Raw genomic sequence first — 24,333 nt, 5'->3', positions numbered from 1 at the left:
TCCCTAACTCTCTCACACATTAGCAGATAAACAGCGTTCTTCTGTTTCCTTTTTTGCAAATAAAAAAAGAAAAAAATCTCAGCGCTCTCTCGCCTCCAGACTTTTGTTTGTTTGTTTGTTTTTGACCGGGGATGGATCGGAGAGTGGGTGGGGTGGGGATCACGGCCTCACACTGCGGAGGCGCATCAGAGGGGTTAAGACCCTCCCCCTGCCCCGCACAAAGATGGCGGCTCCCGCCTTCCCTCTCCCTCATCCCTCCCCAAAACCCCCTCCCGCCCCCCGCCCTCTCCCGCCACCTCCGTCACTTCCGCCCCGCCGTGGCCGAAACTGACACAAAGTAGCGGGCCGAGGCCCGGGGGGGGAGAGGGGCTGCAGCTGGGGGGGGCGGGAGCCCGCGGGGAGCTGAGCCGAGCGCCCCCCGCCGCAGCCCCCGGCATGGGCAGGACGTGGCCGCCGGGGCGGGCGCCGAGCGCTGAGCGCTGAGGTGAGGTTTGGCAAGGCGGGGGCAGCAGCCCAGGAGCGCGGGGCCGGGAGGGCAGGGGGAGATGCTGCTGCGGACGCGGACTCGGGACTGGAGGGGCCGGGGCGGGGGGTGTGGGCAGGGAGGACAGGGGACAGGGAGTCGGAGCTGCGGTGAGACGGAGGAGGGGGAGTGGATGATTGGAGAGAAGATGGTGTTGGGTGCCTGAGGGTGGGGAAGATTCGCGAGGCCGTCCGCAGGATGGGAGGGTGGGGTGCTGAAGGGGCGCGTGGAGACTAGCAAAGGGGCGCGGGAGTGCGGAGGAGAAGCTTATGGAGCAGCGGAGAGGGGAGAACCGGCCAGAGTCGTGGGGGTGAGGGGAGTACCCGGGGTCCGAGGGTTTGGGTGCCCGGAGAAGGGAGTTTGGGGGTGGTAGGCGCTGTCTCTGTAAGGTGGAGGTCTCTGTGCGTGAGGAAGACCAAGGGTGCCAGGCGAGGTCCTAGCTCTGGGAGTCCAGAGCTGGGAGAGAGTCCTGGGTTCTGTCCTTGGCCATGGAAAGTGTCCAGGTGTTGGGGGCAAGTGAGCTGGGGGTCTTGGATTCCATTCTCTTCTGTTTTCCTGACCTGCCCATAAATATCCCTGCCAGCTTCCTCTAAAAGAAGGGGTCAGGCTTCCTGGGTTTGGACTGGAGGGGAGCAGGGGCCAGGCCTAGAGGAGGAGCCGTTTTCCTCCATGGAGCATTGCCTTCTTCCCAGAGCTGGCTATTTTTATCCCAAATGTGGCTGCAGAGGGGGCTGGGGCAGGGTGACGGGGCAGAGCGACGTGGCTAATGGGCCTGGGCTCAGAAAACCCAGGCTGTGTGAGATTGGGAAGGAGAAGTGAGAGGGTCCCTGTTCCCAGGTCTCCCCGCTCCCTTTCCTTCCCTATTATGGCACCCCAGAGGGGTTGAAGTCTGGGGCCAGCCAGCTTTCAGTCTCCCCAGGGTCTTAGAGGTAAAACAACTTTCCTGGGCAGTGTCCAGACTCCTGGCTCCTGAGAGCCTGTGCGGCTCCTTCATTAACTCTTTCTTTCATAGGAGTCAAACCCTGATCTTCAGGCTGATAGTGTTTCTTGACTGCCTCCCTCCCTGAGGGCGGGGCTGGCTATGGAACTTGTGATGCCCACCCTTGCATCCTCTCTTTTAACCTCTCTCTCCATGCCCCACCCTCCTATGACTCATACTCTAGACTGGGTGGAGACCCTGGCTGGGGGCCTTGTAGGAAGGCTTGGCATCTCGAAAACGTGGATGAGGTTTTTCTTCCTGATCCAGGCACCCTTGGTTGCCAGGGTTGGGGAGGGTCAGAGAGGAAAAGGACTTCTGGCTCTAGGTATTGCCTGATTGGGGTTCAGGAAGGGAGTCCGGCTTAGTGAACGAAGAACTGGTGTGGGTGACAGGGCCTTGGCCAGAGTGTGTAATTATAGAGGCTGGGCAGACAGACAATTAGTATCTCTTGGAGCTGACAGGCTGGCAGGGTGTTCCCAGGAGGCTGGAGACAGGGGAACCAAGGGGGATGAAGGCTTTCCACCCAGACGAAGAAAGAGGAGGTGGACAAGAGGACCCAGGACCTGGCTGGCAGCTTCCTTTGAGCCAAGCTGGGATGAGGCTCTGTGACCCTGTCTATAGGCCAGGGCTTTTATCTTTTTAGGTGAAAGGAAGGACATGGGGAGATAGAAAGAAGCAGAGGTCCATCTGACTGATGCTCCCTGAGCTTGCACCCAGTGCCATACTGACTGGACTAGGCTTGGGGTGAGAGAGAGAGAGCTAGGGATGACTCCCCAGCAGGGTTGAAAAGACCCCTTTGCTGGCCCAGAAGGGCGGTTGACCCAGACTGAGAGGAAGTGGTTTGGGGACTGTGTGCAGGAAGTGAAGGCCAAGCCTCTAAAGTGAGCTCCCCTGGAGGAGGTGATAATGGAAGCCCCAGTAATGGAGGGGGGATGGGAAGATTATAAGCTTTTTGAGAAGGGTGGAGCCTGCCCACCCTGTTTCCTGATGCTCTGCCAGGTGTTTCCTGGCTCATGTTCCCTCAACCCCACCCTTTAGTGGAAATTCTGCTTTCCAGCAAACACAGGCACCCACTCACTGCCACCAGGAGGGCACATGGGGCATCCTTTGTCCCTGGGGTGGGTACCTTGAGAGCTGTGCCCCTCCTGTCAATATCTGGCCTCTTCTCTTTGCCCCCTTCCTTTCCCAGCAGGTCTTGGTTTTTGTAAGCGGTCAGTCCCCTCATGTTATCCAAGGCAGAGGCATGGGGGGAGGCGGTGGGGAAGTTCCCTTTTCTTTCTCAGGGACCTATCAGGGTAGTAAGAGCAGAGTGTTGCTGTGGAGTTAGTGGGGAAGGCTGGGGGAGGGGCAAGTTCAGAACTGGGGAAGAAAACCTTCAGGAGGAGTCTGAAAAGGGGAATGAAGGTTACCCTCAGTTTCTTGACCTCATGCATATGTCACCTTCCTGCAGGGTCTCCCATGGGATTGCTGGGACCTTGCTGGGTGAGATGGCACTGTGTGCAAAAAAGCGCCCCCCAGGTAAGACAGGCAGGAGGCGGGGTCGGGGGGAATCCCTGGGACCATCAAGAGTGGGTGTTATTATGGCTCAGGGAGCAAAGGGAAGAGGGACGACAGGTAATGAGCATGAAGGAGGGTAGATTGCAGGCCCTATCCATCCTGCGGGGAGCCTTAGGAAACCGAATTATTAGCCTTGATTCCCTGAGCTGGGTTCTTCCCCAGGAGGGTGCTGAGTACCTGCCCCTCACCCCCAAACACGTAGACTCTTATCTTATCTTGGGGCACCTGGAGCTCCTATTCCGTGGTCTGGGGAGCCCGGGGTGCTGTGTTCCCACCATCTCCTCTCCGTCCTCGCACTTCGTTTCCTCCCCTCATTTTCCCATCCAAGGCCAGGTCCTCCTTGTTTTCCTGAGGGCGGGGGTGGGGGTGGGAGGCGGTGGGATGAAAGCGGTTGCCCCGGACAACGCTGGCAGTCCCCTCACCCGCATTGGCCGGGCCGAGGGAGGCGGGACTCCGTGCTGGCTTTCGCCTACGCGGCGCGCTGGCAGGCGGCTACCCCTGCAGTCGGGGGAGCGGGCGGGGGCGGAGCCCAGGGAGTGCGAGTCGTGTCCGGGGCCACTCAGAGCGCGCTGGCGTCCGCGGGGGGCATCGGGGGCGGGGGCGGCGCAGCAGAGCGCGCGGCGTCGCCGGGTGCGAGCGGCCGGGAGGATGGCCGGGGCTGCAGGTGGGGCGCGCGCCACACGGCCGGGGCTCCACTCTGAGCTGCCGCAGCTCCGGTGCCTCCCCGGGGGGCCACCCCATCGGAGCCGCTGAGGCCGAGGACAGACCAACAGACAGCCCGCCCTTCCCCCGCTCAAACTGGGATCATGACGGTCCCCAAGGAGATGCCCGAGAAGTGGGCCCGGGCCGGGGCTCCCCCCTCCTGGAGCCGAAAGAAGCCCTCTTGGGGGACAGGTAACGGGAGGCAGCGACTGGCAGCTCTCCCGAGCCCGTAATTTACCCCCTCCCTCCCTCACATTCGCTTGTCCCCGGCCTCCCCCAGCCTGCCCATGTCCTCTGCAGACCCAGAGATCCTGACTCCGAAGGTTTTGGTCCCTACCTCTCCTTTTGCATGGTCTTTGGTGACTGTACAGGCGACTCAGCCTGAGGGGTCGCCTCTGGAGAAGTTTTGGGAGTAAGGTGACCACGCAGGGAAGGAGCACTCTGGGTAGGCAGAGGATGCCTGTGGTCTGAGGTTTTTGTTACTGCAGTGTGCTCTGCAGGGGGCTTGGAAGGGGGTGAGGGAAGGCGTCTGGAATGCTGCCTTTGGCTCCAGGACAGGTTTGCATTATGTTTACTACCTAACCAGGGTACCCCCTTTTTCAGCCTGTGGTCGTGACCATGGGAGATGGGCTGGAGAACCCTTCCTAGGACAACCCCATGTTTTGGGACCTGAACTTGGTGCCTGCAGTCCCAGATTTGTGGGTGTTCAGAATAGGTGTAGTTCATTTGTCACTCAGTGACAGATGTGTTGTTTAGGGGAAATATGTGCAGATGGCACAAGAAAGGTTACGGTTAGAGAGCAACTGCTTCAACTACATCCCATTCCTCCCTCTTTCATCTCTGTCTCAGTCTGCATGACCCATATCCCTGACCAGCCCCCGCCCCCCGACTTGAAGATGAGCTTTGAAATAAGATGATGTCATTGTGGGCCAGTCAGAAGCCGCTGCTGATGACATGTGACAAGCAGAGGCTTCTGTAGGGGGGACTGCACGTGGGGCTGGGTTGCTGCCGCAGAGCAGTTACAGGGCACAGTGACCCTCTGTCTTGCCACCCACCCCACCCACTAGGTTAGGAGGAGGGCAGTACCGTGGCTGGATCTGCAGGGGTTTCCAGGAGAAGGAAGCTTAGTGTCTTCAGCTGCTGTTCCTCTGGAGATACCCAAGACCGTTAATTCCTACAGCATTAATTAGAAGGATGGGGGAGAGAAACTGAGTGTCCCCAGTGGAAGACCTTGATGGTTGTTGGTGAGGAAAGGAGAAGGCATCTTGTCCTGAGAATGTAATACCTGCAGAGCCCAGTGGTCAGGCTGGTGGTGAGAGGTGGACTAGAGGGAAGACTTTAGTGGCACCTCAGGTGTGGTGCTAACTCCTTAAAAACTGTGTGCTGTGGAAGGAACCAAGGGCCCTCAGTGGAAAACCCATAGAGCGGGGTGGGCCTGACAAGGTGTTGGGCCAGGCCTCAGTTTGCTCCTGACTGCAGCATCATTCTGTTGCAGAAGAAGAAAGGAGGGCGCGGGCCAATGACCGAGAATACAATGAGAGATTCCAGTATGCGGTAAGTGGCTCTAGACCACCTGTGCTCTCCTCCTGAGTCAGAAAGGGGAAAGGTGCATCCCATCTGTCCTAGGCTGGGACAGAGGGCTGACTGCTGGGAGAGTGCTTGAGGGAGGGGAAGGCAGCCTCCTCACCACTCTCCACCTGCTATGTGCTGAATTTTTCATGGCCTTCACCTGTCAGTGAAGCAGGATACATTGACCCCGTGAGACTCTCTTCTCTCCTCCTCTTTCGCCCTCCCACACCTCTGGTCACTGGCTTTTGGGGAGAGAGGTTTGGAAAGTGTAGACGGAGGAGGCAGCCTCAGTCTCGTTCTGGGTTGGGGTTGGAGGCTGCCTCATGATCTTCTCTCCCACTGCCACAGAGTAACTGCATCAAGACCTCCAAGTACAATATTCTCACCTTCCTGCCTGTCAACCTCTTTGAGCAGTTCCAGGAAGTTGCCAATACCTACTTCCTGTTCCTTCTCATTCTGCAGGTAAGTGACCTGTGGTAAACCCTTTGCAACTCACAAAGCGAAATAAAGTCAAGGAAGAGAAAGGTCTAGGGGAAACGAGGACGGGGCCTTGGAGGCGTGACTTCTCTTTCCTTTTTTCAGTTGATCCCACAGATCTCCTCCCTGTCCTGGTTCACCACCATTGTGCCTTTGGTTCTTGTCCTCACAATCACAGCTGTTAAAGACGCCACTGATGACTATGTGAGTTGTTGTCGTTCTTTTACCTTTTTCCCACCCCCCACCCCACAACTCACCTTCCTCCACCCAGCACAATTCCTCGGTGACCTTGCCATCCCTTACCTGGTCCAGCTAGATCCATGATATCTTGGCTGAGAGTAGGGAGGGGGAGTCAGGAAGAGAGTAGACCTGTGAACAGGTGTAGACAAGGTGGTACCCAGCGTGCTCTGCATTCCACTGATCATCTAAGTCCCTTGGAGCGGGAGAAGGTGTCTTACCTTTCTTTCCTCTTTTCAGTTCCGCCACAAGAGTGATAACCAGGTGAATAACCGTCAGTCTCAGGTGCTGATCAATGGAATGTGAGTGCCCTTTGGAGACTGAGGGCCTTGGGGAAGAAAGGGGTCCCCTGGGAACTTCTCTAGCTACTGACAGCCTCTCCTCTATCTTCTCATTGCCTCAGCCTCCAGCAAGAGCAGTGGATGAATGTCTGTGTTGGTGATATTATCAAGCTAGAAAATAACCAGTTTGTGGCGGTAAGGGACAAGGTGCCCCTCTAGGCCTACAGGGCTCTACCTTTACTTTGGCAGAAAGGGATGAGTCTTTCCTGATTGACTATTGCCTCTTAAACACCCATGGGAGGAAACCTCCTTGAGTGGGAAGCTTCTGTGTCATATTAATATGCCTCCTTTCTAGCCATTCACATGCTTGGGACTAAGCAAACCAAGAGTGCTTAGTGGAAGGAGGGATCATCAGAGAGTCCATTGGGGGTGGAGGATTGGGTCTTTGGCCTTCTCACTAGGTTTTCTTTCTAGGCGGATCTCCTCCTCCTTTCCAGCAGTGAGCCCCATGGGCTGTGTTACATAGAGACAGCAGAACTCGATGGGTAAGTCGCATGCTCAGTGTCACACATCTCCTTCTGCCTCCTTTGGGGTAACAAGCTTGTTTTTGAAAGAGGTTCCCAGGTCTGGGGTCTGTACCTTTTGGAAAATTGATGGGTAAGAAAGGCTTTGGGTGTGTAAAAGTATTACCTACCTCGTAATGCCTGGGGGTGGTGGTGCTCCATGGTCAGGTGCCCCCAGGTAGAATCTAGAGGAAGGGAAGGGAGCCAGGCCTCAGGGACACTGTCCTTCCAGAGAGACCAACATGAAAGTACGGCAGGCGATTCCGGTCACCTCGGAATTGGGAGACATCAGTAAGCTTGCCAAATTTGATGGTGAGTAGTTTTGGAGAAGCAACTTTCAGGTAGAGGAGGTGGGTGGGTTTGGGGCTTTAAATTGTGCCTTCTCTTTTTGGCCTCTTGTTCCTGTGATTATGCAACGCCCTGGACTTTTTTGGGTGGTTGGGGAGCAGGGGTGTCAGGAATGCCGGGTGGCTATCATTTACTTGTGAATTGACGGTCATTTCAAGAGATCTTCATGGCTGATAGCTCCCTCCTTGCTGTACATGTTGAAATTCAGCTTATTCTTATTTCTTATTCGTCTCAGAATAATGATATATGCTCCTTCTAGCAAGACAAACTATGTAGCATGTATAAAAAAAAGCCCTCCTTCCCTCCAATTCTAGTCTCCTTAGGTAGTCACGTTAACTGGCAGTTTAGTGTGTATTCATCCACACTTTTCTCTGTTTATACAGACACGTGAGCATAAATCAGTGGGATCATACTGTACTAAAATCTCTGCAACCGCCTTTCTGTACTTATTAAATTCATCATAAGTATCTTATCATGTTGCTATGTAAAGAAATTTACATCATTCTTTTTCATAACCATATAATGTTTCAAAGAATTGATGTACTGTAATTTATTCAGCTCTCCCCTGACTATTCAGTTGTTTCCAGTCTTTTACTCTTCAAATAATGCTTCAATAAAATTGTTGTGAGCTATGCTATCATTTCTTTTTTTTTTTTTTTAATTTGGCTGTGTTGGGTCTTGGTTGCTGCACGCAGGCTTTCTCTAGTTGCAGCGAGGGGGAGCTACTCTTCGTTGTGGTGCACGAGCTTCTCATTGGGGTGGCTTCTCTTGTTGTGGAGCACGGTCTCTAGGTGTGTGGGCTTCAGTAGTTGTGGCACGTGGGCTCAGTAGTTGTGGTGCATGGCCTTAGTTGCCCCACGGCATGTGGCATCTTCCCGGACCAGGGCTCGAACCTGTGTCCCCTGCACAGGCAGGCAGATTCTTAACCACTGCACCACCAGGGAAGCCCTATGCTATCATTTCTGTAGAATGAGTCCTCAAAGTGGGATTACTGGGTCTGAGGGTATGTATACTTTTAATGGGAGTTCATGCTGTTTCATTCCTTTCCCAGAAAGTTGCATCAGTTCACACTCCCACCAGCAGTGTGTGATGGGCTCACATCCTAACACCATCTCCCTGCAGCTGCTTTTTCTGTGTTCCTGTCTCGTGGTTAAGCTACAGACTGCACCTCGAGCGGGGGCACTCTTGTCTTCTGTTCAGGTGAAGTGATCTGCGAACCTCCCAACAATAAGCTGGACAAATTCAGCGGAACCCTTTACTGGAAGGAGAACAAGTTCCCCCTGAGCAACCAGAACATGCTGCTGCGGGGCTGCGTGCTGCGAAACACCGAGTGGTGCTTCGGGCTGGTCATCTTTGCAGGTGAGCCTCCTAGGTCCCAAAGAAAGAAGGGTGAGAGTTGCTGCCTTCACCCTCCCGCAGGAATGTGGGAGGAGGCTAAGTGGGCCCTGGATCCAAGCTTCTCATCCAGCCAGTGTCTCTCTTCCACCCTGATGTCCTGTAGTCTGGGGACCGGGGCAGAAGCCCAGAGGCAGATTTGTTATTTGGCTTTCCCAGCCCTTTGCATTCCTTTCTAGGTCCTGACACTAAGCTGATGCAGAACAGCGGCAGGACAAAATTCAAGAGAACAAGTATTGATCGCCTAATGAATACACTGGTGCTCTGGGTAAGGCATCCCACATATGGTTCCTGCCCCTGCCCTTCTGGTTCTCCCTGGGCGGGTCCCTTTACTTCCATCTCTCCTCTCTGGTCAGTAGTCAGCCTTCAGGTTTTAGCTTTAAAGCCACTGGCAGGTCAACCACTCAAAGACAGTGTTTATTTCAGGCTCTTTTTGGACTTGGAAGATGTTATTTAAAAATCCTTAGGAGCGTGCATGAATCAACAACTTAAAGAAAGTTAAAACAAATCTTCCCTTCTCTGGATTCCAGTTATGATGGTGACTTAGCTTAGCATGTGACCTTCTGTTTGCTTTGCCAGGGACAAGGAGGCCTTCATGGGGATGGAGAGCGAATTAAAAGAAAAATTTCCATTTGGAGTATGGATAGCAGGGTCTTTTCCCCTGACTTCCAAGAGCAAAGGATCCCAAAGGAAAAGTTTCTGTTTTAGTTTTTGGCAATTCCTGAATCCTTCCCTTGTTTGGCTAGAAATTTGAGCTCCTTGTTGGGCTCTCCTCCCCTTCTTGTGCTCCCACTGCCTGCTGCCTGCCCCCCACACGCCAGCTTGCAAAAGCTGGGGTCAGCCTCTGGTGAGACAGTTTCCTCCTTGGCCTTGAAGGGTTTGCAGAAACCCCAGCCTGAGAGGCTATCAGGCCAAGGCTTGCATCGCCCCCTGGTAGTCCTTGGGCATCAGGATGGTTCCTGCTTTGTTTCAAAGCATCCAGAGTGGAGGCAGCTTTGAAGATAGATGTCTGAAATCACACAATGGTCTCAATTTTTTTCTTTTAAACCACCAAAACTTTCTTATGATCCTTCTTCAAGGACTCCAAGCTTTATAAGTTTTTTGACTATTAAGAAATCTACATTTATGAAGACATAATTTGTGTCTTGGTTAAAAAACTTTTTTTGGCAATCTGTATAAGATAATGAACATTACAGAAACTTGGCATTTTTTAAAAAATATTTATTTATTTATTTATTTATTTATTGCTCCGCTGGGTCTTAGCTGTGGCATGTGGGACCTTTAGTTGCAACATGAGAACTCTTAGTTGTGGCATGTGGGATCTAGTTCCCTGAGCAGGGATTGAACCCAGGCCCCCTGCGTTGGGAGCATGGAGTCTTAGCCAGTGGACCACCAGGGAAATCCCGGCATTTTTGTTGGCTTGTAGAGGCTTAGCTCCAGTAAATGGGTGATTTCTAATAAGCTTCTTTGGTATGTTGAAAGTAGCTCACCCCCACTCTTACCATCTTTGAGGTCTCCCAAATGTTCTAGGATGTCAGAGTGGGAGCTACACAACCATTTCAGCCCTCCCAGCATACAGTTGAGAAAACGTTGTGAGAAAAAGTCCACGTGATGGTCAGTGACAGACTAGAACCTGTCACCAGTTCTGGGTGCTTCCCACTAGAGCATGCCACCATTTTAAAGATGCCTGAGGGGATTCCCTGGTGGCGCAGTGGTTGAGAATTGGCCTGCCAATGCAGGAGACACGGGTTGGAGCCCTGGTCCGGGAAGATCTCACATGCCATGGAGCAGCTAAGCCCGCGAGCCACAACTACTGAGCCTGCGTGCCGCAACTACTGAAGCCCGCATGCCTAGAGCCCGTGCTCTGCAACAAGAGAAGCCACTGCAATGAGAAGCCTGTGCACTGCAATGAAGAGTAGCTCCCGCTCGCCACAACTAGAGAAAGCCGGTGCGCAGCAACGAAGACCCAACGCAGCCAAAAATAAATAAATAATAAATAAATTTATTAAAAAAAAAAAAAAAGATGCCTGAGCTTTCGAGGGCTCAGGAGGGTACCAGTGGTGACCTTCAGGGATGCTCTTGGTTTTGAGGGCTTCCTAAGTGGCAGCTTAGCCTCTGCTTCTCATTCCTCTGCAGATTTTTGGATTTCTGGTCTGCATGGGGGTGATCCTAGCCATTGGCAATGCCATCTGGGAGCACGAGGTCGGGACACGCTTCCAGGTCTACCTGCCCTGGGATGAGGCGGTGGACAGTGCCTTCTTCTCTGGCTTCCTCTCCTTCTGGTCCTACATCATCATCCTCAACACCGTCGTGCCCATATCGCTCTATGTCAGGTATGCGCTCTCTCTGCTCTGGGGTCTCTCCAGGGAGCTCAGGTGGTCCCTTGGCAAACTTCTTTCTTCTGTGAAGGTGAAATTCTCGAGAGGGAACTTGGGGTCCTCTCCTTCCTGTGCTGTGAACATTTTATATTACCTGTTTATCTTTCTGTACAAAGCAAACTTCACCACAGTTTCCTGGCACTTTGGATTGTATTAGAACAAAAACCATATTGATTTATTCAGCACATATTTATCGCATGCCGACTTTGTGCAAAGAAGCATGCTAGGTGCTGTGGCACATACAGATGTATTAGGAATGGATTTCCTTCCCTCCAGGAGCTTCAGTCTAGTAGAGGGAGATAAATCTGAACATGTTCTAAAACAAAATGGGAACTAGTGCTGTAACACCTTCAGTGTTACCCTTATGTGTAAAGCAAGGGGACACAGTTGATGTGTAATACAGCCTCTGCCTTCAAAAGCAGCAGACTGGTAGGGGAGGAGAGATGCAAACAGTGAAAGACACCGAGCTACCATGCATCCCACTGAGATACCACAGAGGCACAAAGTGCCATGAGGATTGGAAGAGCATTACTCCCCGCATAGTTAATCAGGGAGGACATCTTTGAAGAGGTTGCTGGTGAACTGAGCTTTGAATGGCGGCAGGGATGGGTGAAGGTGGAGCCTGGAGGAGAGGGCTGGAAGCAAAGGCACAGAGATAGGGACCTTGGAATGGTTGGTCCTGGGACAGTTTGGCAGGAGCATGGACTGTGAATGGGGGGCTGTGAGACAGAGAGCTGGAAACATAAGCTTGTTCCCTATCGTGGAGGGTCCTGAATCTTTGCCAATGGACTTTTACTTAGTAAACCATTAAAAGATTCTTTAAAAAAAATCTAAAGAATGCTTTAGGAAGTGTTGGCTGGCAGTGGTTAACAGCATGAATAGGAGTAAGAGGACATCTAGGATGTTTGCAGGAAAGAGAATGTTAACAGGGAGAATGAACAGGAAGGGCGGGGGGATGCAGGAGGAAGAAAGAATGGCAAGAAGAGAGAAGATCTCTTTGTATTTAGTGCCTTGCACTTGAGATAAGAGAACCTGTGACTTTTTTTAATTTATCAAATTGTATACTTTATTATTATTATTATTATTTTGGCTGCGTGGCTTGTGAGATCCTAGTTCCCTGACCAGGGGTCAAACCCAGGCGCTTGGCAGTGAAAGCGCAGAGTCCTAACCACTGGACCGCCAGGGAACTCCCAACCTGTGACATTTTTAAGGAAATGCTTTACAGAGATGCTCAGATCTCTTCCCATATGTTGTTTTTGTTCACATAGGTTCCCCAGATCGTCCTCAGATCTCCCCACTAGCCACTGAGTCCTAGTGCTGTTGACAGTGAGTAGGAGATAAGGAGTTTCTGTGCTGAGGGTGGACAGTGGGGCTTTTATCGAGCATTAGGAGGAGACTCAGAAGGCTTGTGGTTTAGTCCTGCCTACTCAGTAGCCACGTGACCTCAGGCAAATCCACAGTCCCTTAGGGCCTTGGTTTTCTCATGTAAAATGGGAAGAATAATACCAGTTTCATCCTCTTCATAGGGACATTTTGATATAAGATACAAGATTGGAAAATACATTTTAAAAATTAAATTACTGTACGAATAACAGGTGGTAGCATGTTCATCATTATCATCGCAGCTCTGGTATTTCATTACTATTTAAAGGTTTTCTTGTTTCCGATCTGATTTTTTTTTTTTTTTCCATCTTTGGACTTTGCTGTCTTTGTTTTGTATCCAAGTTCACTCGAAGCCCATGGTAGCTGCCTGAGAAAGTTTCTAAGTCTCATCAGGTTACAGTACGTGTGTTTGCGGGGAGGGTGGAGAGGGGACGCTTGATCAGCAGAGCGGGGCAAAGGCCATTAAGGCATTTCCAGCCAGCTCATTTTTTGTGTGGTAACTGGATGCTGACAGCAGCCTCAGTCAGGTTGGAAGCAGGGTTCCAGATGTGGCCCCATTGCTTGGCTGTGCTGGACCTAAACATGGGGCCCTTTCTGAGATGCTGACAGTCCAAATCCCAGGGGTAATGCCTAGTAAAGAGGATGATGCGAACAGACCTCTGGGACGCTGAGAGGCCTGTGCCATTGTAAACTGGTGTTATTGCCCAGACTCTCGAGGCCCCGCTCCCTTCTGGAGTCAGCATCTCAGTCTGCCCCGCCTTCTTCCCAAACACCCCAGGTCAGGTTGTGCAGCCCAGAGCCGGGCGGAAGGAGCGAGCTCGGCCTGTGTTCGGGCAGCGAGGCACGGGCTCCAGGGCCTCCTCGGTTTCCCCTCCCTGCAGGGGCGTCTGTGTGCCTGTGGCACGCGCAGCACCCTCATTATTTCTTTTTCTCTTTTTTTTTTTCTCTTCCTTCTCTCTTGCACTTTCTCTTGTTTTCTCTGCATGGTTTCTGTATTATTAGTCCTGAGGTAAGAACTGGTCGAGTGCCTTGTCCGCAGTCCCTTCTCCTCTGCCTGTGCCATCTGTCCCGCCTGCCCAGGCCCTTTGCACCTTTTTGTCTGGAGAGCGTCGGAGGGTCGGGGTCGGGGACCCCCACCTTTAGGCTCTCCTTGCCCTCCCCCACCCAGGTGTCCTTGCCCAGGTATCCGCTCCGTTCTTGTTTCTCCCCAGGCGGAGGGCCTGCAGCGAAGGCCCGTGGGGGTGGGGTCCCCCTCCCCTTCCTGCCCCCAGCCTCACCTCCTGTACCCTGTGCAGCGTGGAGGTCATCCGCCTAGGCCACAGCTACTTCATCAACTGGGACAAGAAGATGTTCTGCATGAAGAAGCGGACGCCCGCGGAGGCGCGCACCACCACCCTGAACGAGGAGCTGGGCCAGGTGGAGTACATCTTCTCCGACAAGACAGGCACCCTCACCCAGAACATCATGGTCTTCAACAAGTGCTCCATCAACGGCCGCAGCTACGGTAGGGCTGCGCCTCCGGGGACCGAGGGCTTGCGTCTCGCCTGAAGGATTGTGCTACTGGGGCTCCCACAGTTGTCTTGATGTTTGGGTTTTACTTCTTTCCTACCTGGGTCTGTGGGACTTGAGAGGGTCTGCTCTGCACCCCGGGTCAGGAGGTAGACACTGACAGTGCTTCCCCTCTCCTCTGCTGGCGCCCTCACCCCGATCCCAGCTCCAGGCAGTAGGGGAGCTCCTTGGCTGTTTGAAGTGAGGCCCAAGACACTGGCCCCTGGGCACCCCGGCCAGGTTGGACCTTGTCAGCCCTGGTGGAGTCTAGACTCTCCCCGTGTTGCTGTCCAGGGCCCTTGTGAGTCTCTGGAATGTGACCATGGCCTTTCCAGTGTGGCCCCGCTGCAGTGGCCTTGTGGCTGAGCTGCTGGGATGGCTTGCACAGGGTGTGTGGGGTCTTTTATGCAGAGTGAACCCCTTTCCTAACTGCTTTCTATACTAACCCAGGCCCCATGGCCAGTGTGTGAGGCTTTGTCTGCTATGCAGACCTAAAGAGCGAAAGGCGCCTGAAGGGGCCTGGGAGCCCTGGGGACATGGATGTGGAATTGGAGCTGCCCTGGGGGGAGAGCTGGAGCGTGGACGGGGATGGGGAGCAGTGGGTGTCATGGCTTTCGGTCCTGGGGTTCTGAGGATCCAGGGTGCCTGCGCCTCCTGTCCTTTGAGTCAGCCGTGTGAATCTGGGTGACATTTACTCAGGGACTAGGGTTGCGGGTTCCAGATGCCTGTGGGGGTCCTGCGCTGGAGGCTTCTCCCCCTGCTCTGCGAGATCTCGAGCTCTGACGTTGCTCCTCCTTCTGTCCTGGCTGTGTGTAGGTGACGTGTTCGATGTCCTGGGCCACAAAGCTGAATTGGGAGAGGTAAGGTCCAGACCCCATGGTGATTGTCTGTGCCAGTGAAACACAGGGTGCCTGGGCAGGGTTGGTGTGGTTAGGAGTGATGTGTTGTCTGGTCAGGAAATGGAAGCTGCTTGGAGGAAATGGTGTTCTAAGGAAGAGCTGGTAGCAGAAGTGGGAATCTTGAGGTCCACAGTGGACAGGATCTTGGTGAGGACAGCGCCTCCCTGGGAGGCAGCCTCGTGACCCACCCTTTCCTGATCGCCCTCTTACCTGCTCCAGAGGCCTGAACCCGTCAACTTCTCCTTCAATCCTCTGGCTGACAAGAAGTTCTTATTTTGGGACCCTACCCTCTTGGAGGCTGTCAAGATGGGGAACCCACACACGCACGAGTTCTTCCGCCTCCTTTCCCTGTGTCACACCGTCATGTCAGAAGAAAAGAACGAAGGTGAGGGACTTCGCCGGAGGTCTAGTGGTTAAGCCTCCACGCTTCTAATGCAGGGGGCACGGGTTTGAGCCCTGGTCAGGGAACTAAGATCCCACGTGCCGCACAGCACGGCCTTAAAAAAAAAAAAGGAAGAACGAAGGTGCGCCGAGGATCTGGCTTGTGTTCTCCCCCACCTGACTTGTGCCTTTGGGCTCGGGCTGTGGTCTGCAGTGCGGCTGCCTGGGGCTTCCTGGGCGGGACACTCGGCTGAGAACGTGGCCACTGACACCACCTGTGTTCTTCCTCCCCACCCAGGGGAGCTGTACTACAAAGCCCAGTCGCCAGACGAGGGGGCTCTGGTCACCGCAGCCAGGAACTTCGGCTTCGTATTCCGCTCTCGTACACCCAAGACCATCACTGTCCACGAGATGGGCACAGCCATCACCTACCAGCTGCTGGCCATCCTGGACTTCAACAACATCCGCAAACGGATGTCAGTCATAGGTGAGGCCGGGACGGGGGTGCCGGGGGCATTCAGGGGCAGCACGGAGACCCGGGATGGGTGAGGTGTACTGGGTGACCCTTGATGTTTTAAGGTTGGGGGGCTTCAGCTGCCTGAATTTTTCTGGGACGTTCTCCCCCCGCCCCACCCGTAGTGCGGAATCCAGAGGGGAAGATCCGACTGTACTGCAAAGGGGCTGACACCATCTTGCTGGACAGACTTCACCACTCCACCCAGGAGCTCCTCAACACCACCGCTGACCACCTGAATGTAGGCGTGAGGAAGGGGGCCCTGTGGTCCTGCTACTCGCGGGGTGGTGGGAGGGGCTGGGGGCTGACTCTCTTGACTCCTGCTCCAGGAGTACGCGGGCGAAGGGCTGAGGACCCTGGTCCTGGCCTACAAGGATCTGGATGAAGAATACTACGAGGAGTGGGCCGAAAGACGGCTCCAGGCCAGCCTGGCCCAGGACAGCCGGGAGGACCGGCTGGCCAGCGTCTACGAGGAGGTTGAGAGCGACATGATGGTATGGGCTGCAGAACGGGCCAAGGGTGGGCAAGGAGGGGTCGTGCCTGGACTCTCTTCCCAGGGACCCTTGTGGTATTTTCAGCTGCTGGGCGCCACGGCCATTGAGGATAAGCTTCAGCAAGGGGTTCCAGAGACCATCGCCCTCCTGACGCTGGCCAACATCAAGATCTGGGTGCTGACAGGAGACAAGCAAGGTGAGAACCAGCAGGGCAGAGGAGATTGCATCTGGACACAGCCCCGTGGGGTCCTTGCATGAGCCTAGGACATCGGGCTGGCAAGTGCGCTGACCTTGTCGGGGGCCTGTCCAGAGCTCCTGCAATCTGTCTTGGTAGAGACAGCCGTGAACATTGGCTATTCCTGCAAGATGCTGACGGACGACATGACGGAGGTGTTCATCGTCACTGGCCACACGGTCCTGGAAGTGCGGGAGGAGCTCAGGTAAACAGGCCCGAGGCAGGTAGATGCTCTGCACTGTACCTGGGGGTCGGGCAGAGGTTCCCCGATTGGGCTTGAATCCCTGCTCCTGTCCTGGCAGACCACGGTCTCGTTTCCCCCTTCACAGGAAAGCCCGGGAGAAGATGATGGACTCGTCCCGCACTGTAGGCAACGGCTTCACCTACCAGGAGAAGCTTTCTTCTTCCAAGCTCACTTCTGTCCTGGAAGCCGTGGCTGGGGAGTACGCCCTGGTCATCAACGGGCACAGCCTGGTAAGTGTCGCCATCCTTCGCTTGGGCAGTATCTTTTCAGAGAGCGGCTCTTATATCTTACCTTGTTCCCATTTCCCTGGACTTCAGGGGGGCTGAGGTCTTAAAGGGACTGGGAGGAGCTGACCCCCAGGTCTCTCCTGGAGAAGACTGGGGCTCTCTCAGCACTCTGTGTTCCAGGCCCATGCGTTAGAGGCAGACATGGAGCTGGAGTTTCTGGAGACAGCCTGTGCCTGCAAAGCTGTCATCTGCTGCCGGGTGACCCCCTTGCAGAAGGCACAAGTGGTGGAACTGGTTAAGAAGTACAAGAAGGCTGTGACCCTTGCCATTGGGGATGGAGCCAACGATGTCAGCATGATCAAAAGTGAGTGAACTGCATAGGTGTGGCGGCTGGGCGCTGGGGAAGGGAGAGGGGCCCAGGGAGGAATGATGGGGGAGGGGGCCGAAATGTGATGTGAGTCTGAAGGGTGTGGCTGTCTTCATCCTCTTGTCATCTCTTGTCTCTGCAGCGGCTCACATTGGTGTGGGCATCAGTGGGCAGGAAGGGATCCAGGCTGTCCTGGCCTCCGATTACTCCTTCTCCCAGTTCAAGTTCCTGCAACGCCTCCTGCTGGTGCATGGGCGCTGGTCCTACCTGCGCATGTGCAAGTTCCTCTGCTATTTCTTTTACAAGAACTTCGCTTTCACCATGGTCCACTTCTGGTTTGGCTTCTTCTGCGGCTTCTCGGCCCAGGTAGTGAGCTCCCCAGTCCCCTGACTTGCCAATCCTTAAAGCTCCTTAAGGACAGAGATTGTGTCTGTCCTGTTCATTGCTTGGTCCCCTTAGGGCCTAGCTGTTGTCTGATGCATGCATTTAAAAAAATGCTTGTTGAAGAAGTGGAGAGGGAGTTCCAGAAAATTCCTTAGGCCTCCACATATGCCACGTCGGCTGTCTTCCTCCGCCTGATTTGTAGTGAAGAAAGACTGCATGTTCACTCCTCTCTTGCTCCCTGTTCTCCTTCCAGACCGTCTATGACCAGTATTTCATCACCCTTTATAACATCGTGTACACCTCCCTCCCAGTCCTGGCTATGGGGGTCTTCGATCAGGTATGGGGGAGTTGGATGACCGGGCGGGCTGGGGAGAAAGACGTTGCTGCAAGGGAGCCACCTGATAGTGGTAGACTTGTGCCCACTGCCTGTGGTCCCTGGGAAGGCAGTTCTGTGAGCTGGGCAGGGTGCGGCTGGTTCTCCCTCTCAGCCACACCTGCCCTGTAACTCCCCTGGGTTGCTGAACAAAAGATTGATTGGGGGCAGCTGGCTTGAGGTCAGATATAGCTGTCAAAGAATTTAGAAAAAAAGAGGTAGGGGGACAGAGTCTGCCCTTGGCCTTCCTGAGTTAAAGCGGCAGCTTCTGAGGCATCCTGTGCCACGGGCCCTCCGCACACAGGATGTCCCGGAGCAGCGGAGCATGGAGTACCCTAAGCTGTACGAGCCAGGCCAGCTGAACCTCCTCTTCAACAAGCGGGAATTTTTCATCTGCATCGCCCAGGGCATCTACACGTCTGTGCTCATGTTCTTCATCCCCTATGGGGTGTTTGCGGAGGCCACCCGCGATGATGGCACCCAGCTGGCTGACTACCAGTCCTTTGCGGTCACCGTGGCTACTTCACTGGTCATCGTGGTCAGTGTGCAGGTAGGAGGCAGTCCGGGAACTGGCCTCCCCTATGGAAGGGGTGGGGCTCCTGTCCTTGGGGTGCCCTGGGCACTGCAGTTCTGTTCCTGGGAGGGGGGACTGGGTTTTGGTGGGGGGGTGCTCCTTCTGCCTGTAACAACTGCTTTTTGCAGATTGGGCTGGATACCGGCTACTGGACGGCCATCAACCACTTCTTCATCTGGGGCAGCCTGGCGGTTTACTTTGCTATCCTCTTTGCCATGCACAGCAATGGGCTCTTCGACATGTTTCCAAACCAGTTCCGGTTTGTGGGTGAGTGCCTGTGGCTTCCTCTTGAATCAGTGAGGAATCACAGTTGTTCTGGGACTAACGGGGTAGGTAAGCATTTATTCAACACTCTTTATGTGCCAGGTATTCTGCAAGGTGCTGTGGGGATCTAGGTGTATCCGACCCAGGCCCTGCCCTCAGAGGGTCTCCATATCCATGAAAATGAAGAACAGCCCTGCCAGGCTACAAGGGAGGCGAAGGGGTGGCAGGCTTCATGGTCAGCAAAATGACTGTTTGTGGGGTGGTCAGGGATAGTCCCACAGAAGAGGCTGCTGAGGGTGTAGCCAGGATTGGGGAGCCAGATTCCAAGTCAGAGAGCTGGAAATGTGAAAAGGCTGTTTATTTCCAGGAAATAGAGAGTGCTCCAGCTAGGGTGGGACAAGAATACCCTTTGAGAAGCAGTGGAAAAGAGGCTAGACAGGCAGGCCATCTGAGGAATCAGAATGCCAGGCTGTCAGGTGTGCATTTGACTTGCCAGGAGCCTCTCTTTTTTTTTTTTTTGAGGAGAGAGTGGGGAATGGCATCAAAGAATTACCTTAGAAAGATGAACGTGGCAGTGACAGCCAGTGAGGAAGCTGCTGTAGTGATCAAGTGCAAGGGTGTTCAGAACCGCCGCAGGGTGGCTCTGGTGGGTGGCCAAGAGGGACTGGTTGGGAGGCATGAGGTGAAAGACTCATTTGCGGGTCTTGGCATTTGCTTTAGATCTGTTCATTCATTAATCCAGTGGGCATTCAGTCACCCGCTATCCTGGATGCCAGGGATGCAACAGTTAACAAAACAGGCAAAATCCTTGCCCTCCTGAATCTCATATTTCAGTGAGAGAGACAAATTATTTACAAGTTAACAGTTATAATGTCTGAAATCAATAAGTCCTATAAAAAACATCAAGCAAGGTAGAAAGGTACAAGGGTCATCAGCAAAGCCCTCTTGAGGAAGAGACTTTGGCACAGAGAAATCTGAATAAAGGGAAGGAGTGAGCCATGTGCCTCTCTGGACAGGAACAGCCCAGGAAGAGGAAACAGTGATACGGAAGCCTTAGGTGAGGGCTTGTGGGGAGGTCGTCAGCAGCAGAGGAGCTGGGGGAGTGAAGGAAACGAGGTTGGAAGGTAGGGCTGAGGCAGGAGGGCAGAGATGAGAATCAGTCCAGATCATTTAAGCCTTTATAGGTCAAAGTAAGAACTTTGAATTTTAATCTAAATGTGATAGGAAGCCATCATCAGAGGGTTTTGAGCAGGGAAATGTCATAAACTGATTTATGTTTTTACAGGATCACTCTGACTGTTTTGTGGATAATAAAAGGTAGAGGGCAAAGGTAGAAACAGGGAGACCAGCTAGGAGGTTATAGCAGTAACCCAGGTGACAATGATGGTGGCTTGGAGTCAAGTGAAAAGTGGTGGAATCCCATAGATATTTTGGAAATGGAGCCAGCAGATTGGATGGGGGCCTGAGATGGTGGGGGTAGGAACCAGGTTGACTCCGGGGCTTTTACTTGGGGCAGCTTAGTGGGTGGTGGCATCTCCTGAGCTGGGGAAGACGTGGAGCAGATTGGGGTGGAGGAAACAGTAGTTCACTTCCAGCCGTGTGAAACCGAGATGCCTGTTAGATGTTCAACAGAGATGTCAGGTTAAGGCAGTTAAAGAAGTAGATCTGGGGACTTCCCTGGCGGTCCAGTGGTTATCATTTGGTGCTTGCACTGTAGGGGGTGCGGGTTCGATCCCTGGTCGGGGAACTAAGATCCTGCGTGTCGTGCAGCCAAAAAAAGAAAAAAAAAAGACAAAACAAAGCAGGTCTGAAGTTGTTTTCAGAGTTTGGAGCTAGAGTCCAATTTGGAGATAAAATATTTGGAGAGCAGAGAGAAAGAGAAGCCAGGGATGACTTAGGTTTTGAGACCGGGGAAGTGGGGCTGCCAGAAAAAGAAATGGGGAACTCAGCGGGGGTGTGCTGCCCTTGCACCTGCTTTGTGACTCCCAGGGCCCCTGACTCCTTTGTCCCCAGGTAATGCCCAGAACACCCTGGCCCAGCCCACCGTGTGGCTGACCATCGTGCTCACCACAGTCGTCTGCATCATGCCTGTGGTCGCCTTTCGGTTCCTCAAGCTGAACCTGAAGCCGGATCTCTCAGACACGGTGAGAGGCCAGGCTGTCTGCTTTGGGGGACGGAGCCCGTGTGTCCGGAAGCCCTCGGGCTTAAATACGCCTGTGGCTGCAGTTTCTGTTAAGTGCGTGGATGGTGGTCCTCTGCCCTTCCCGGGGACAGACGCCCTGTGCAGTCTTGGAGGTGCCCGTGCCTGCCCCATCCCAGGCGCTCTGGGTCCCTTCCCTGAGGCGGTGTGTGACGCTGCCACGCTGACGCTGACGGAGGCTCCTTCCCTCACGCCTCCCCCACCAGGTCCGCTACACCCAGCTGGTGAGGAAGAAGCAGAAGGCCCAGCACCGCTGCATGAGGCGGGTGGGTCGCACGGGTTCCCGGCGCTCGGGCTACGCCTTCTCCCACCAAGAGGGCTTCGGGGAGCTCATCATGTCTGGCAAAAACATGCGGCTCAGCTCCCTGGCGCTCTCCGGCTTCACCACTCGCTCCAGCTCCAGCTGGATTGAGAGCCTGCGCAGGAAGAAGAGTGACAGCGCCAGCAGCCCCAGCGGAGGGGCCGACAAGCCCCTCAAGGGGTGACGGCTGGGACGGGGACGCCCCTTGCCGGTGAGCAGCGCACGCAGGGCTGGCCGGCCACCGAGAGGACAGCATCTCGGAACTGCGCGTCCTCATTCCTTGCCCAGGTCCTCATCCCATCTCCCCTGGTAGACTCTGTCCTGCTGGTCCCACTAGGAGTGGCCAGGGCATCCCCAGCCCAGGGCCCTCCTAGCATCTGGGAGGGTGGAGGGGGCCGGCCCCAAGGGCAGAGCCGGGGCTGACCAGCCCCAGTGGGGGATCAGATGTGGAACCAAAAACAGAAGAAAAAACTGTGAGAGATTGTGTCTGCCCCTGCCCTGCCTGGGAGCCCACAGGGAGACTGTAATCTCTGTATTTTTTTACTCCCACTCCCCAGAGGGGCCCCAGAGCCCCTGTTCCTGAATTACACAAGAATGTATCATGCCGGGAAGCCAGAGACCTGCTGGGGCCCTGGGCCCCTCACAGTGTGTGTGTCTCTCCTTGATTTGTGTTTGTGTCCAGTTTGGTTTTGTTTTTTTTATTTGGCAAGTGGAGGAGGCCTTTATATGACTTTTATGTTGTGATTGGTTTCTTCACTCTCCTGGGGAAGAGGAGGCCGGCTAGGTGTGGAGCAGTTTGGGAGGAGCTGGTGCCCACGAGGGACAGAGAGGCTGACCAGGGAGGGAGGTGCCTGTCAGCCAGAGGGTGCGGGGAGAGTATACAGGGGTCTGCTCCTGTCTCCTTCCTCACCTTGAGAGTGAAGTGCTACCCCTCCCCAACACACGCAACTCCTGGATTCCGTAAGTCCTGCTGGTACTGGGCTGGAGCCTAGGAAAGTGGCCCCGTCCTTCTCAGTGACCTAAAGCTGGGTGTGAAATGTAGTCCTAAGAACATTTTCTTTAATTTTAAATTTAGACCCAAGTTCACTGGCAGAGTCTGTTCTGACTTTCCTTCTCCCTCCTCGTTGGTGTTTTCCCACGCCTGAGGCGGCCCGAAAGGGGAAGCTGAGCACCACGAGACGAGGCTGAAGGGAAGCCGACCTCTACTCCTCCCTCTGGTAAAAGAGGTCCCAGCCCCTCCAGGCCCCGCACGCGGCGGGAGTTGGTGGGGCCCCTGTACTGAGTGGTGGGGAGAAGCAGAGGAGGCGGCTGCCCCGTGCCTGGCTTGGTCTGGACAGCAGAGCTTCGGCTTGCCTGTCCTTCCTCTCCATCATCTACACCTAGGAAGCTCTTCCCCAAATTACGTGTCTCCCAAGCTAGTTGCTACCAAATCAGTCTTGGGAAGAATTTTTTCCTTGTCTTTGGTAGTGGAGAGGGTTACTCAGGAATGGTGTGGAGCTGGGAGCGGGGTATGTGGGAGTCCCAAGGGAACTGGAGGTGGGCTGCGTTGAGGCAGGGTGGGGTGGGCAGGGGATGGGGGCGGGGAAAGCTTGACAGGGAAATTCTTTAGGCCACATGGTTTACAAACCCAACATCATGTCTGTTTGTGTGTCTCTCAAGGTGAGAGTCTGATTTTTATACCAAAGAGGAAATGATTTTTTTTTTCATATTTGGTTTGTCTATATTATATAAATATAAATATAAATATATATATATATATATACAGTTATATATATATTATTTTTTTGGTTCTCTCTCATTTTTTAGGGAGGGAGGAAAGTACCAAGTTGCAATGAGCTGTAATTAAGGAACATTCTGTATAATTTATGACACATTTCTATACTTGCAAAAATTATATCATTTTATGGATATAAGAGAAAAATGCCTTTTTATAAAATTCCGATTTCTGAGAAGTGTGTAATTTGTGTCTTTTCTGATGTTTAACCAAGACTGGTGGTAAAAGTAAAGACAGATAGAAACTGTTTCTTAAATGGAACTGAGTGGGTAGATGTGGGCCGAAGTGGAGAAAACAGAATCTGACTGGTGGGGTAGAGCACCTCCTCTGTTTGCACACCTTCTGGGATCTGAGTTTCAGCTGGAAGATGGGGCAGTGGGCGGGACTGATGTGGATCACAGGGACTTTGTGTTCTGCTGATGGCCGGGTGCTTAGGACCTTGACTGTTTGCTTTTCCAAACACAAGCCAAACTCTCATTCCTAACACATACCAGATAGGTGGGTATGTGTAGGGGAAAGTACTGGGTAAATAGTTTGATTTTTTTTTTTTTTTTTTTTTAACCACCACCCCATGACTTTTCCATTGGCACAGGCCTCATATCCTCCCATCTTCCTGGCTTTTCACAGAAGTAAATATTAAGGAGCCTAAGTAGGGACTTCCCTGGTGGTCCACTGGTTGAGGTTCCACACTTCCACCGCAGGGATCCCTGATCAGGGAACTAAGATCCCGCATGCCTCGCAGCCTGGCCAAAATAAATAAGTAAATAAAAATAAATAAATAAAATACAAAAATCAATGGTGCTTAAGCTTGGAGGGAAGACATGGAGATAAGATCAGTTTTCCTCTTGAGGAATAGTTCAGGGCAGGGATAGCCCACAGACCCCTGGGACACAAACTGGTACCTGCCTCCACACAGGAAGAACCTGTTTAGGGGCAAATCAGCCTTTACCAGGTTCTCTCTGGAACCCTGAGCCTCAGGCAGCAAGTGGCATCTGGCCTCAATCCCCCCACCCCCAGGACAGAGAAACAGGCCTTAATCCCTTGAGGCTGGTTAGGCTCCCAGCCTTCCTGTTCCTGCCACTTTTCACCCCGACCAAAGGGCTGGTGCCCCTCACCCTGTGACAGATCCTCAGGGTCCCCACTCCCCACCCCCCCACTGCTG

At 53.7% G+C, this 24,333-nt stretch overlaps 1 protein-coding gene across 4 annotated transcripts; it reads left to right on the top strand.

Annotated features, from left to right (window-relative positions):
• Nucleotides 1-285: 285 nt before the first annotated feature.
• ATP8B2 (ATPase phospholipid transporting 8B2) lies at nt 286-23,349 on the top strand. Of its 4 annotated transcripts, none has more exons than XR_014256260.1 (29): nt 286-484; nt 2,953-3,020; nt 5,257-5,315; nt 5,679-5,792; nt 5,913-6,011; nt 6,285-6,346; nt 6,448-6,520; nt 6,800-6,870; nt 7,121-7,200; nt 8,437-8,595; nt 8,811-8,899; nt 10,768-10,964; nt 13,688-13,896; nt 14,757-14,800; nt 15,059-15,224; nt 15,519-15,707; nt 15,860-15,975; nt 16,064-16,228; nt 16,313-16,424; nt 16,539-16,668; nt 16,793-16,937; nt 17,100-17,298; nt 17,444-17,667; nt 17,939-18,022; nt 18,363-18,608; nt 18,761-18,899; nt 20,910-21,040; nt 21,303-22,614; nt 23,204-23,349. XR_014256260.1 is itself a non-coding variant. In XM_082435261.1 (29 exons), the coding sequence occupies exons 2-28, from the start codon at nt 2,990-2,992 to the stop codon at nt 21,579-21,581; spliced, it is 3,612 nt and encodes a 1,203-aa protein (XP_082291387.1). In that variant the 5' UTR covers nt 286-484; nt 2,953-2,989; the 3' UTR covers nt 21,582-21,608; nt 22,473-23,197. The 4 variants fall into 4 exon arrangements, 3 of the variants coding, with proteins under 3 accessions (XP_082291387.1, XP_082291389.1, XP_082291388.1); XM_082435261.1 differs by lacking the exon at nt 23,204-23,349 and having other exon boundaries at nt 21,303-21,608; nt 22,473-23,197; XM_082435263.1 differs by lacking the exon at nt 23,204-23,349 and having other exon boundaries at nt 16,563-16,668; nt 21,303-22,127.
• Nucleotides 23,350-24,333: the final 984 nt, after the last annotated feature.

This window comes from Balaenoptera physalus (assembly GCF_965194825.1).
Source record: "Balaenoptera physalus genome assembly, chromosome: 1".
Taxonomy (NCBI): domain Eukaryota; kingdom Metazoa; phylum Chordata; class Mammalia; order Artiodactyla; family Balaenopteridae; genus Balaenoptera; species Balaenoptera physalus.
Note: the sequence above shows the minus strand (reverse complement) of the source record. Positions and strands in the feature narration are given on the sequence as shown.